We start from the raw sequence: 14,430 nt of genomic DNA, 5'->3' as shown, positions 1-14,430 counted from the left end.
ATGATGGTGCAGGCTCGAAGGGCCGAATGGCCTACTCCTGCACCTATTTTCTATGTTTCTATGTAAAACATTATGACCACTGACAGGTGAAGTGAATAACATTGATTATCTTGTTACAATGGCACCTGTCAAGGGGTGGGATATATTAGGCAGCAAGTGAACAGTCAGTTCTTGAAGTTGATGTGTTGGATGCAGGAGAAATGGGCAGGAGTAAAGACCTGAGCGACTTTGACAAGGGCCAAATTGTTATGGCCAGATGACTGGGTCAGAGCATCTCTGAAACAGCAAGGCTTGTGGGGTGCTCCCAGTCAGCAGTGGTGAGTACCTACCGACAGTGGTCCGAGGAGGGACAAACCACAAACCGGCGACAGGGTGTTGGGCACCCAAGGCCCATCGATGCGCGGGGGCAACGAAGGCTATCCCATCTGGTCCGAACTGACAGAAAGTCTACGGTGGCACAAGTCATAGAAAATTTGAATGGTGGTCATGGGAGGAATGTGTTACAATACACAGTGCATCGCACCCTGCTGCGTATGGGGCTGTGTATCCACAGACTGGTCAGAGTGCCCATGATGACATGGACTCCGAGATGGATTCTTGGAGCAGCTTGTAATGGAGCCTACCAGAGAAAAGGCAATTCTGGATTTAGTGTTGTCCAATGAACCAGATTTGATAAGAGAACTCGAGGTAAAGGAACTGCTTGGAGGTAGTGATCTTAATATGATTAGTTTTAATCTGCAGTTTGAGAAGGAGAAGGTTAAATCGGAAGTGTCAGTGATGCAGTTGAACAAAGGGGACTATGAAGGCGAATGAGAGAGGAGCTGGCCAAGGCAGGCTGGAAAGGGATCCTGGCAGGAATGACGGTGGAACAGCAATGGCAGGAATTTCTGGGCATAATCCGGAAGACACAGGATCATTTCATTCCAAAAAGGACGAAAGATTCTAAGGGGAGTAGGAGGCAACCGTGGCTGACAAGGGAAGTTAGGGATGGAATAAAACTAAAAGAAAAGATGTATAACACAGCAAAGAGTAGCCGGAAGCCAGAGGATTGGGAAACTTTCATAGGACAACAGAAGGTAACAAAATGGGCAATACGGGCTGAAAAGATGAAGTACAAGGGGAAGCTGGCCAAGAATATAAAGAAGGGCAGTAAAAGCTTCTTTAGATATGTTAAGAGAAAAAGAGTTGCAAAGTCAAATATGGGTCCCTTGAAGGCAGACACGGGTGAAATTATTATGGGTTTTGGAAAACCAGTGCAATTTAATTGTTTAGTGTTTCAGAGTAAGGGGCCCCGACTCGAAACATTAATTGCTTTCTGTAGTTGTCGCTTGACTGGCTGAGTTCTTCCAGTATTATTGTTTTTGTTAGTGTAATTTAACAGTAAATTTATTAGTGAGGTATTACTAACCTTAAACATTTATATCCCAATGGTATATATACATTTTGAACCCAGAATATACCTTCTCCTCAAGAATTTTTCAAGTGGTTTGCAGTTAGCCCTGAATAATTGCAGGGAAACACTGGTACGATTCAGGCATTTGCTTAATGCTGTGCAAATCACTTCTTGATGAAACGGGATAAATCTTCATGAATTGCAATAGATTATTAGCGGTTGGACTGCTTATTTGACCACAGGTTCTCTCAGGCTTTTATTCAGATGTGCATCATCTTTTTTCTCTTTGTCGCCTTGGAGGGTTGAATGACTAAATTTGACAGCTGATCCAATTCATTATGACATGTTTGGGTGAAAATCCAGAAGCTGTACCTTTGCCAGCTCACAGTGTGCTTGGGGACACTAGAAAGGGAAAGTATACTGGTGGGCACCTTAAATTGGTAACCACTTGTTAGAACTACATTAGTGAGGTTGGCAAGGTTATAATAGGGCTGATAGCATTAACACCCACTGTCCTTGATGATGTAGTCATAGAGTCACAGAGTCATAGAGTGGTGATACAGTGCGGAAACAGGCCCTTCAGCCCAACTCGCCCACATCAGCCAACAATATCCCAGCTACACTAGTCCTACCTGCCTGCGCTTGGTCCATATCCCTCCAAACCTGTCCTATCCATATACCTGCCTAGCTGTTTCTTAAACAATGGGATAGTCCTAGCCTCAACCACCTCCTCTGGCAGCTTGTTCCATAAACCCACCACGCTTTGTGTGAAAAGGTTACCCCTCGGATTCCTATTGAATCTTTTCCCCTTCACCTTGAACCTGTGTCCTCTGGACCTCGATTCCCCTCCTCTGGGCAAGAGACTCTGTGCATCTACCCGATTTATTCCTCTCATGATTTTGAACACCTTTATAAGATCACCCCCCATCCTCCTGTGCTCCAAGGAATAGAGACCCAGCCAACTCAACCTCTCCCTATAGCTCACACCCTCTAGTCCTGCAACATCCTCGTAAATCTTTTCCAAATGCTTTCAAGCTTGACAATATCTTTCCTAGAGCATGGTGCCCAGAACTGAACACAATATTCTAAATGCGGTCTCACCGATGTCTTAAACAACTGCAACATGACCTCCCAACGTCTATACTCAATACTCAGTCTGAAGAAGGGTCTCGACCCGAAACGTCACCCATTCCTTCTCTCCCGAGATGCTGCCTGACCTGCTGAGTTACTCCAGCATTTTGTGAATAAATCGATTTGTACCAGCATCTGCAGTTATTTTCTTATACTGTCTATACTCAATACTCAACCCTCTCCTTCGACAAACACATCAAACACATCACAAAGACAGCCTTCTTCCACCTCAAAAACATCGCCCGTCTCCGTCCATCCCTCTCCTCCACAGCTGCAGAAACCCTCATCCACGCTTTCATCACCTCCCGTCTGGACTACTGCAACAGCCTCCTCTATGGCTCACCCTCAAAAATCATCAGTAAACTTCAATACATTCAAAACTCCGCTGCCCGTCTACTCACCCACTCCCCGATCCGTGACCATATCACCCCCGTCCTTTAAAAGCTCCACTGGCTCCCCATCCCCCAGAGAATCCAGTACAAAATCCTCCTCATGACCTACAAAGCCCTCCATAACCTGGCCCCATCCTACCTGACTGACCTCCTCCACAGGCACACTCCCACCTGCACCCTCCACTCTGCTGCTGCCAATCTCCTGTCCCCCCCCATCCGGACCAAACTCAGATCCTAGGGGGACAGGGCTTTCTCCATCGCTGCTCCCACCCTATGGAACTCACTACCCCAAACCGTCAGAGACTCCTCCTCACTCACCACATTCAAAACATCACTGAAGTCTCACCTGTTCAGCACTGCCTTCAACCACTGACCGTCACCTCACCTTCTGTCTCCTTTTTCTGTTCGTTTACTTATTTATCTATTTATTTACTTCTCTATGCTCTAGTAATCCCTGTAAAGCGTCTTTGAGTGTTTGAAAAGCGCTATATAAATGTAATGCATTATTATTATTATTATTATTACTCTGATGAAGGCCAAAGTGCCAAAAGCCTTTTTGACTGCAATTTAAAAGTGCTAGCTGTTCTTCTTTATAAACAACCTCAGATTCTAGGAACCTAATTGATAATTTAGGTCAGAAGCATTCTGACCATATGTCCTGCATCCACCAATCAGTTCCTCGTGCAGAAATGACCAAACTCTCTGCTGAGGTTTGTTTATAGTTAGGGAATGTAAGGACCATAGGTACTCTACGTCTAACAAAAATAATTCAGGTGTCTGCTGCCATGTCTCTTCTTCTTGTTCATAGCCACCCTCCACATCCGCCTTCACCGAGCCCAAAAAATAACTTTGTTACTAAACAAACATCAAAGAATGATTGATGTGGAAATACTAAACTAAACACAGAAAAGGGTGAATAGCTGGAATGTTGACTCCGTTTGTCTGTCCATTAATTCCGTGTGAGTGTATCCAGCAATTTCTGTTTTTATTATTTTTCTGCAGAACCAGAATGCCCAGTGTTGATCAGCCTTAATCACGGCAGCTGCACTGTGAGGTCCATTTTTGTCCTGTGCCATTAGAGCGAAATAAATGATGTAGCCACAAGATCATAGTAGCTTCTTCACCAAGAGCATAGAAACTTCTTCACCTGTGGCCAGCTGGAGGAGCATTGCTGGAGTAACTTCAGGAGCACAGCTGGAGTTAGCTACTGAGATTAGGATTCATTTTTGCCTCTCCCGTTCCCATGGAACTTTACCCTGTTGCTTTTAATTGATGGGCTAATAAATGCTCCCCAATTTATGTTTCATTTACTATCAATATCAAGTTGTAGGTAAAGTGGGTAAAGTGAAAATCAAACACAGATTGATACTTGCTGCAGAACATGAACAGCAACCTACCAACAGATTATGGACAATAAAAGCAGAAAAACCTGGGAACACTTAGCAGGTCAGAAAGCATTTACGGAAAGAGAAAGTATTCATCAAATCTCACTCTTCCAAAGATATTCCTTTTAGTTGAGTTTAGTTTAGAGGTACAGCGCAGAAAAAGGCCCTTCGGCCCACAGAGATCCCCGTACTCTAGCACTATCCTACACACAATGGCCAATTTACAATTTTTACCGAAGCTAATTAACCTACAAACCTGTACGTCTTTGGAGTGTGGGAGGAAACCGGAGCTCGCAGAGAAAACCCATGCAGTCACAGAGAGAATGTACAAACTCCATACAGACAGCACCCGTAGACAGGATCAAACCTGAGTCTCTGGCGCTGTAAAGCAGCAACTCTCCGCTGCACCACTAGGCCGCCATTTTATTCTACCCTTCCTCCCCACCCTTTCTGTTACCAAAACACTGTTTTCTCTATTTCCCAATCCTGATGAAGGATTTTGAATCCGAAAGGTGATCTGTGTTTCTCTTTCCACAGATGCTGCCTGACCTGCCAACTATTTTTAACATTTTCTGATTTTATTTCAGATTTTCAGCATCTGCAGTTTGACGATCAGCAGATTATAGTTAATCCTGAAAGCTATAATTTAAGGGGTTGTGTGCATGGGATTAACTGGAAATAAATTTTAGGGATGTCAAAAATGCACACATGGCAATATCACCCAGTGTTGATATATTCAGAAAAACTGTGCCGGCACGGTAGCGCAGCGGTAGAGTTGCTGCTTTACAGTGAATGCAGCGCCGGAGACTCAGGTTCGATCCTGACTACGGGTGCTGCACTGTAAGGAGTTTGTACGTTCTCCCCGTGACCTGCGTGGGTTTTCTCCGAGATCTTCGGTTTCCTCCCACACTCCAAAGACGTACAGGTATGTAGGTTAATTGGCTGGGTAAATGTAAAAATTGTCCTTAGTGGGTGTAGGATAGTGTTAATGTACGGGGATTACTGGGCGGCACGGACTTGGAGGGCCGAAAAGGCCTGTTTCCGGCTGTATATATATGATATGATATGATATATCAAAGCAGCTTTAGCTATTTAAGATATGTGATCAGAATGCAACAAGTAGTAGAAACAGCATTCAGTTAAAGTCCAATCAAACTGCAGAAGATATTCTCTGTTAAAAGGCAGTTATTTGTTGGGTCAGTGTCAGGTAAGAATTAACTCCCTTCCTCATCATTATAATGAATGTTGATTATGTCCCATTTTCTAATATAGGTGGAGCCATATCAAACATGTATGCATTGCTAATTGCACGCTTCAAGCTGTTTCCTGAGGTTAAAGAAAAAGGAATGGCTGCCCTGCCCAAACTGATTGCCTTCACATCAGAGCACGTATGTTTTTATTATTTCTTATTCTTTGCAATATGTTGTCTGAAAAGATTATAATTATGCACAATTAAGGTCTCTTAAAGAAGCGATATTATCCCATTGTGTCTGTTTATTTATTGTTTCCTGTGTAAGTATTCCTTTATAAACATTTGGGCAGGAAAAGGAAAGAATAAAGGGAACGTCTTTGGCAGGATGGAGGCTAAGACTCCTGAAGCGATACCAATGCTGTTGATACCATCTCACAGAGAGTGATAAATGCTTGTTAACCATGGCTGATTTATTTGGAGGAATGTAAATCAAAGGAAACAAATGGGGGCAGTCGAATGAAATCTGAACCAGCTCTGACACAGGCAGCTAAGGCTGGTTTCTCTTCAGTGCTCGAAGAAGGAATTAAGCCCACATTTTAATTCTCCATCCCACTCCCGCCCTGACCTTTCTGTTGTTAGCCTCCAACAAAACCCAAGGTAAGCACTTCACATTCTGTTAGACATGCTGCAGCACAATGGACTCGATGTTAAATTCAACAATTTCAGATCACCGGACTTTCTTGTTCGTGTCAGAATTAACCATTTCCATCTGTAACATTGACTCCGTTTTTGCTAGATCCAAGGATCCATTCCTCTCTGGGCACTTTGCAGCAGCCAATTAATCTAACATGGGCAACATGGACAAGTTCCATCCTGTCACAGAAATTCACTCACTCTCCCCTCTCTCACCAAATTATACACACTGGTTTTCTCACTTTTATAGAGTTTGGTGGCATAGGGTAGACAATCAGAACCTTTTTTTGCAGGATGGAAATGTTCAAAACTAGAGGACATAACTATAAGGTGATATGAGGAAAGTTTAATGGAGATTTTCGAGACAAGTTTTTAACACAGAGAGTAGTGAGGGCCTGGAATGCATTGCCAGAGATAGGATTGATTGATGGATTGATGGATTGATGGATTGATTGATTGATTGATTGATTGGTTGGTTGGTTGGTTGGTTGGTTGATTGATTGATTGATTGATAAAACTTTATTCATCCCCGGAGGGAAATTGGTCTGCCGATAATCACAACACACCAGGTACACAAAAACTTGAAATTTAAAGTGAAAACAAAAAGAAAAAGATAAGCGACTGCTAGCTGGCTGCCGTGGGCACAGCGCCTTCACCTGAACAAATGAACAAACAAACAAATGAATGCAGCCTTATCCCCTGGGCAGTGGATCCTGCAATAGAGTTCATCCCCCCCCCCTCCCACACTGGATCCCCCTTTGTTTTCCCACCATCTCTCACAGTGGTCCCCCCATGCCAGGTCCCCATTGTTCTTCACGGCGATCCACCCACGCTGGGTCCCCTGCACAACAATTGTGGTGTTTAAGAGGCTTTTAGATAGCGACATGGAAGTTCAGGGAATAGAGGGATATGAATCAAATACAGGCAGATCAGTTTAACCTGGCATCATGTTTGGCACACTGTGGGTCGAAGGGCCCATTCCTATGCTGTACTGTTCTATATCCTATGTTCTAATGGAAGGTCTTTGATCTTAAACATTAACTATTTTTCTCTTTTCCTGGGTGCTTCCTGACCTGCTGAGTGTTTTTTAGAATGTTCTATTTTTTATCCCATGAGTTTAAATCACACTGGAGGAAATTAAATTTGGTTTAATGATAAAATTTGGGCTTAAAACTGATATAAGTTTATCTTACTCCATGATTTCCCAGCATGCGAACTAGATTTGCTCTTTCAAAACATGAACATGCAATCGATGTGCCAAATATTGTGTCTGCTCATTGCTATTTTTGGAATTTGCTGTGCATAATTTGGTCGTTGCAAGTCCTGGTCATTAACAACAAGTCCTTCAAAAAAATTCCATTGGATTTCAATGCTTTGGATATTCTGCAGCCGTGGAAGGCAATACCTAAATTCAAGTTTTCCCTTCATCTTCTTTCTTTGTAACATTCTGACTCAATAATCTGGGTCAAATGGAGAAGGGCCACTTGAGAAAGCACCCAATGGCCCACCAAGTTCATAGTTCCAGTTTCAAATCAAGCTCTTCAAAGGAAATAAAACAGAAAGAAATTCAGGGCAAAGATGGCTCACATCGAGTTATTGGAATCCTATTGATGTTATTCTCTTTGTGTGTTGACACTTACAGAGCCATTTTTCAATAAAGAAAGCAGCGGCGGCTCTGGGGATTGGAACAGATGGAGTGGTTCTGATCAAGTGTGATGTAAGGTAGGTTATTTTATATACTGCCTGCGGAGATTTCCACTCCTCAAGCAGCGAGACTCTGCTTCTGCATTCAACCAAATTAAAGATCTCTGCTGATATACAATCTGTGTGTGTATTTGCTCAGAGCTCTGACTGGAGCGTGCTTGCAGGCAGCACAACAGTGAAGCAGACAGAAGGTGCCAGTATGAATTGGACCGAGCAAGCCTCAGAGATGCTAAATTCTGTTCCAGTCTGCCCTCTCTGGTGGATGTGAAATATTCCTGGACACTGTATTTGCAGAATAGAAGAATTCCACCTAGTTTATTATGTGATAAATACTAGCATTTTTCACATAGTAAACATCATTAAAGCATTACAAAAGCAGATAACGCTGGAAATATTGCAGCTTTTTTTGTTTTTCTTTGAGATTTTACTTACAGGTTTTTTTCCCATCATTAGAGCATTACCCATTTTCTTTTCCCTATCATTAGAGCAATAGTGCAATGGACACTATTGCAATTGTGTCTGTTAGTCTTTGCGGTTATAAAATTACACAGCAGCTTTTCAAACGACCACAGTTGACTACACTTCAAAAGTATTTCATTGGTTTTAAAGGACTTTTGAAAGTTCTAAATTCACAGATTTGGGTCAATACAGATCATTCTATCTTATCTTTTGAAGTTACAAAATATTATTTTGTGGTTGGTCTGAATTTTAATTTGTAGTCACAAATTTGTTCTGAATGTCCTTTCTATATCAGCAACACCTTACCTCATGTAACAATGAGTCAGAGAATGCCATTTGGCCCATGAGCCCAATGAAAAAAATCTCATGAGTTCCATTCCCTTCCCAAGATACTACCTCCACATGTATAGGTCAACTTCTTTCGTGAAGATGTTTGAATGTCTGCTTCAGACACTTTGTTTAAAAAATAGCTTACATTTTCTGCTGCTCTCTGCTGAGAGAACTGTCAGACTCTGTCAGAAAGACAGAGGGAGAGGGCTCTTTTGCACTGTGAGGTAATCAGCCAATTGAAATATCAATCACGTACTGTCAGGGCCACCACTTCAGTCATGATAGAGAGATACAGCATGGAAGCAGGCCTTCCAGCCCACCAGGTCAGGCAGACCATCTACACTAATCCTACACTAATCTAATCCAACTTTATTCTCATTATATTGTCATTTGCTCCCCTCAGATTCTACCACTAACCCGCACACTAGGGGCACCTCACAGAGGGCAATTAACCTACAAGCTCACACATCTTTGGGATGTAGGAGGAAAGCGGAACACCCGGACAAATCCACGTGGTCACATGGAGAACATAGAACATAGAACATGACACCACAAGAAAAAGCCCTTCGGCCCACAATGTCTGTACAGAACATGATGGCAAGGCCAACTCTTATCTGCTCCACTTAATCCATATCCGTAGCCTCAACCATCATCCCCAGCTGTGCGTTCCAGGCATTCGCCATCCTGTGTGAAAAAAACTTGACCAGCACATTTCCTTTCCAACTTTGCCTCTCTCACCTTAAAGCTAATCCTTAATATTTGACTTTAGATAATGTATTTTGATTCATTAATTGTCATTCAAAATCACCATGACAATAGTTTGAACCAGATAAAGTCACAGAGTCATACAACATTGAAAATTGTCCCTTCTATCCAATTTATCATTGCTTATATAAGATGCCCATCTAAGCTAGTCCCGTTTCGATCTAGGTACCTGTCTGAATGTCTTTGAAATAGTGTTATTGTCCCTGCCCCAGTCCCACATATCCACACCCTGTGTTTCCCACCTTACCCATCTGGCCTCTTGCATTGAAGTAAATGCAATTTCATCCAAGTTTTTTGTCGCTCTCCGCTGACCTCCTGCTTGTCCTGTCAACTGAAATGAGTTTGTCATTCATGAAGAGGGTGCTCATTTTACTTCAATGAAGGGTCTCGACCCGAAACGGCACACATTTCTTCTCTCCAGAGATGCTGCCTGTCCCGCTGAGTTACTCCAGCTTTTTATGTCTATCTTCAGTTTAAACCGGCAACTGCCGATTCTTCCTACACAATTGTCAGTCATCGTTGGGTTAAATTAAGTTTTTTACCAACTCATCTCTGTATGCAAAACAGAAACGTTGATGAGCCCCTCAATGGGGAATTGTTCCCCATTCCCAGATACAGTTTCCTGTGGTGTTTGTTCATTAGTGAGGAAAATCAGTTCTCTGTCTACTATCCATCCATTTTATCCATCAGCAGCCAGGCACTAACTCTGGAGAATGAACCTGATTCTATCAGCACAAGCTCTCCAGCCATCCAACCCTGTGAATGCTTTGTGTCGCTACTATTTTTTTTCAACATTTCCAGAGATAATTAACTGACGCTGTGAATACAGCTACTTCACCCCATTCATCCTCTCCAGGGTGAAGTGGTCATTTTGTTTCTTCCCACAGGGACAGGCAAGAGCTAACTAATGCAACACACACATTGTTGATTTTGTAATGGGTCAAGTGGCCACCTTCTCTGCCTCATGTTTCTGTCGCTTGCATTAACAATAGATGCAAAAATGTTAAACTCCATTTACCGAGGTGTAGCTAATTTCAAGATGTGATTGTGCTTTTGTAAAATTGCAGAGGGAAAATAATCCCAGCAGATCTCGAGAGAAGAATACTTGAGGCCAAGCAAAAGGTCAGTTCATGTTTTGAATTAAATTCAATCCCAATTAAAACTATTGCATGTTTCCTTTGCTCAGTTATAAATTAGGCATGAACTTCCTGTGGATGATGTGCCAGTACAGGGTACTCAGCTGTCAGCTGTCAGATGGATTTATATTTGCAGAACATATAGTCAAGGATCAGCGAGTGAATTTTGAGATTGTGATAAAAGTTCAACAGACCAGCTGGATTTAATGAGTGGATTTTGGCATTCACTTTCTGGGACTCGTTTATACGGCTGTGTTAGGCAGAACCTGGATGAGCAGGACTGCAAAGCTACAACTGGATCCATTGCATTCGGGATCCCTTAGTTCTGACATGCATCATCCTGTGTTACTTCTCCCATCAATCCACGGTTAGGAATAGCAATACTTTATTATCATATGTGACGAATCTTTGATTGCATACACAATGTATACAAATAGTAGCCAACTACGGCGCTGACAAGGTTATAAAGCACGCCGGCTCCCCCTTTTGTCCCCCATAGTGGTTCCCCCATGCTGAGTCCCCATTGTCCTTTGTACCCCTCCCTCCTCACGGTGGTCATCCATGCTCTCATCAACCGTCAACCGCGGGTCCACCCACGAGGCATCGCTGCAGCCGAGGCCTTATCGTCGCGAGGCCTCATCACTGCCGCCACCCCATTTCACGCCTCTGTGGTGCCAACTCGGGCCCCAGCCGCGGGCTCCGTCGGCCGCTCTACCGACCCGGGCCCCGACCTGGGCTTCTACGCTATGATCTGGGAGGCATCGAGACCGCGGCGCCTCGATAGATACATCCGGCCGCGTTCTCAGTCCACAGCCGTGGCCCGCCGGGACGGCTTGATCCCCTGGCATGACAGTATTTGTAAAGTATGGAATATCACAGACCATAAAATAACCGATTGTGGTAGAACACATTAGTGCTGCTGCTGACGAATGCCCAGTTTGGATCTGCCAATCCATTCTGAGTCAATTCCATTTGGCACAGATGTTGTGCTACACGACAGAGTACAGGATGTTCTCAACATGAGGCTGGGACCTTGTCTTAATGAGGATTGTGTCACAATTAGATGCATCTTCCCCAGATAGATTAGTGAGGACAAGGTTCAGTAGATGTGGACCTAATGCTGGTTCACTCACTACTTGTTGCAGACCCAATCTCCAGGACACAGTCTATGGTGATGTTACCAAGCCACTCTTTTGATGGCATGTTAGTCTCTTACCCAGAATACCTTTTGTGTTTATTCCAAGTGTTGTTCAACATGAAGGAACTCAAGTTCATCAGTGGAGGGAAAATTGATAAGGAAGAGGATACCCTGCCTATGTATGATCTGATATCATGAGAATTCATTGGGTCGGGAGTCAATGTTGAGGGCCGCCAGGGCTACTACTATTAATTATGATGGAGACGTCTGGCACATCATCTCTTGGTATAACTCTGTGAGGATGTCATCGTTAGATTATTTTAGGCACCAATTCAGGGATGTTTGTGAAGAGATTTTTTCCCTGTTCACGTTCACTGCTGAGGTCGTTGCCAAGAGGTCCATCCAGTTATATTTTTTCTCTGTTTCAACATAGTGGTCACTGTATATATCTGAGTGGCCAGCTAAGATTTTTTAAAGTCAAACACATTTGGTGGGGAGGGGCGTTTGGAGATATGGCAGGCTGGAGTCACATAGAGGTCAGACTAGGTGTGAAAGATACATCTTCTGGATGCACTGGGACGCATCCTCAGTGATTTGCTTTTGATATTTGCTTCAGATATTTGCTTTTGAAGAACATTGTTGTACCAGGTCTGCAGTTTTGCAGCCATTGTTAGTAATGATGGGTTTATTAAAAAATCCAGATTTACTGAATTTAAACTATTTTAAATTTGATAAATGACTCAGAGAGGTTGAACTCAAAACTCTGGATTGTTAGTCCATGCTTCTAGTTTGGTAATTTAAATACTATGCTACCATATTATATTTGTATTTCCCATGTGCTTTGTTGGTGGATTTTAGTTCCTTCTCATGCAATGCTCTAATCAGCCCCTTCTGTTTTGTCTAGGGCTTTGTGCCATTCTTTGTGAACGCTACAGCAGGCACCACGGTGTATGGAGCCTTCGACCCCCTTGCGGCCATTGCCGATATATGTCAGAAATACAAGATCTGGATGCATGTGGATGTAGGTGACTCCGATCGCATAAACCACCTTCCTCTCAAATTCGAATCCAGTCTGGGATCAGGGCTTTTCACCAAGTCTTCAGCAGTCTTTGTGTTGTCAGCTGCAGCCACCGTGCCTTCACATAGCAGGGGTGAATGTTGAGAGAAGGTGGATGTTCCTACCAAACCCTCACCTGCCTCAAAGCAATTCTGTAAAAGGCCAAAATATAATATCTCAAATTAAATTAATTAATTAAATATCTTCAATTAATAGGTCAGTGATAAATATAAACTAAATGGTGAGAAAAATTGAACGAGCTGGAAATATTCAGTAGATCAAGCAGAGAAGCAGAGTTAACATTCCAGGTTGATGGGTAATTGAGTCCAAAAATGTTAATGGTTTCTTTTGCACCAAAGCCATCTGATCTACTGGAAATGTACAGTGTTTTCTGCTTTATTTTCTACTTCCTGCATGTGCATTACTTTGCCTTTTTTTAATTAGATACAAAGTCATACGGTACGGAAACAGACTCTGCGGCCCAACCCATGCACACTGACCAAGATAACCCAACTAAGCAAGTCCTATTTGCTTGTGTTTGTCCCATATCACTTCAAACCTTTATTATCCATGCACCTGTCCAAGTGTATTTTAAATGCTGTTATAGTAAATGCCTCAATTACTTCCTCTCATCTCATCCATATACCCTCACACTCTGTGTGGAAAAAGTTGTCTCTCAGGTTCCTATTAAATCTTTCCCCTCTCACCTTAAACCTATGTCCTATTGATTCTCCTACTCAGGGCAAGAGACTCTTATGCATTCATCCTATCTATTCCCTTAATGATTTGATACATCTCCATAATGAAGCTCTCAAGATCATCCCTTAGCCTCCCGCTTGCCAAAGAATAAAGGCCTAGCCTGCCCAAGCACTCCTTGTAGCTCAGGCCCTCAATTCCCTGCAATATCCTCATAAATCTTCTCTGTCCTTTTAACTAAATAATGCTCTCATTACTCCTAATAACTATTTTGGTACTTCGGCAAATTATTTTGTATGTATCAACTGTTGTGAAATATTGGGTTTACCTTAATTCGCTGTGTGTTTTATCCTAATTCAGGCAGCATGGGGTGGTGGTTTGCTGATGTCTAGAAAACATCGCTGGAAACTAAGTGGAGCTGAGAGGTAATGAAACATATCACTACATTACCTGACCTGGTGAGAAGCTTCGGTACGCAGCTTGGTAGATAGTCTGCTTCTGAATTTTCACATGGTTATGCTTAAGTGTGAAAAGTTAGAATAGTGAAAGGCTTGGATAGAGTGGATGTGTAGAGGATGTTTCCATTAGTGGGAGATTCTAGGAATAGAGGTAATAGCCTCAGCATTAACGGTACAATATAGCGCAACAATTTTAGGCCCACCTTACTCACCATCATTGCTTTAATGGTAAAAATGGAAGTTTTATTGAAATTGGTGTTATATTTTTTAAGTTATTCACATTTTAAAGTTTTTAAAAACCAGCGCATGCGCAGTCGGGGCCAGCCCTCACATAAGATGGCCACCAGACCAGCGCCTACACTTACGTAAGATGGCCGCCAGGTGACTGCGCATGTGCAGTTGGGGGGGAGGGTCGTCATTTTCGTTCACCTCCCACTTCCCGCCAGATGCCCGTTTGGTTCCGTGGCCCAAGTGGGGGTAGCGTCACCACCGCCGCTCCCA

At 43.0% G+C, this 14,430-nt stretch overlaps 1 protein-coding gene across 3 annotated transcripts in view; it reads left to right on the top strand.

Annotated features, from left to right (window-relative positions):
• Positions 1 to 14,430, top strand: part of LOC144602959 (glutamate decarboxylase 2-like) — a 102,303-nt gene that overhangs the window by 69,220 nt on the left and 18,653 nt on the right. For all 3 annotated transcript variants that reach the window (XM_078416092.1, XM_078416085.1, XM_078416097.1), the window contains 5 exons: positions 5,574 to 5,689; positions 7,829 to 7,908; positions 10,512 to 10,566; positions 12,623 to 12,739; positions 13,832 to 13,896. In XM_078416092.1, the coding sequence (XP_078272218.1) occupies positions 5,574 to 5,689; positions 7,829 to 7,908; positions 10,512 to 10,566; positions 12,623 to 12,739; positions 13,832 to 13,896 (433 nt within the window). The remainder of the gene's footprint in view (positions 1 to 5,573; positions 5,690 to 7,828; positions 7,909 to 10,511; positions 10,567 to 12,622; positions 12,740 to 13,831; positions 13,897 to 14,430) is intronic.

This window comes from Rhinoraja longicauda, chromosome 2 (assembly GCF_053455715.1).
Source record: "Rhinoraja longicauda isolate Sanriku21f chromosome 2, sRhiLon1.1, whole genome shotgun sequence".
Classification (NCBI taxonomy): Eukaryota; Metazoa; Chordata; class Chondrichthyes; order Rajiformes; family Arhynchobatidae; genus Rhinoraja; species Rhinoraja longicauda.
This window is presented reverse-complemented; position numbering and strand designations above follow the sequence as displayed.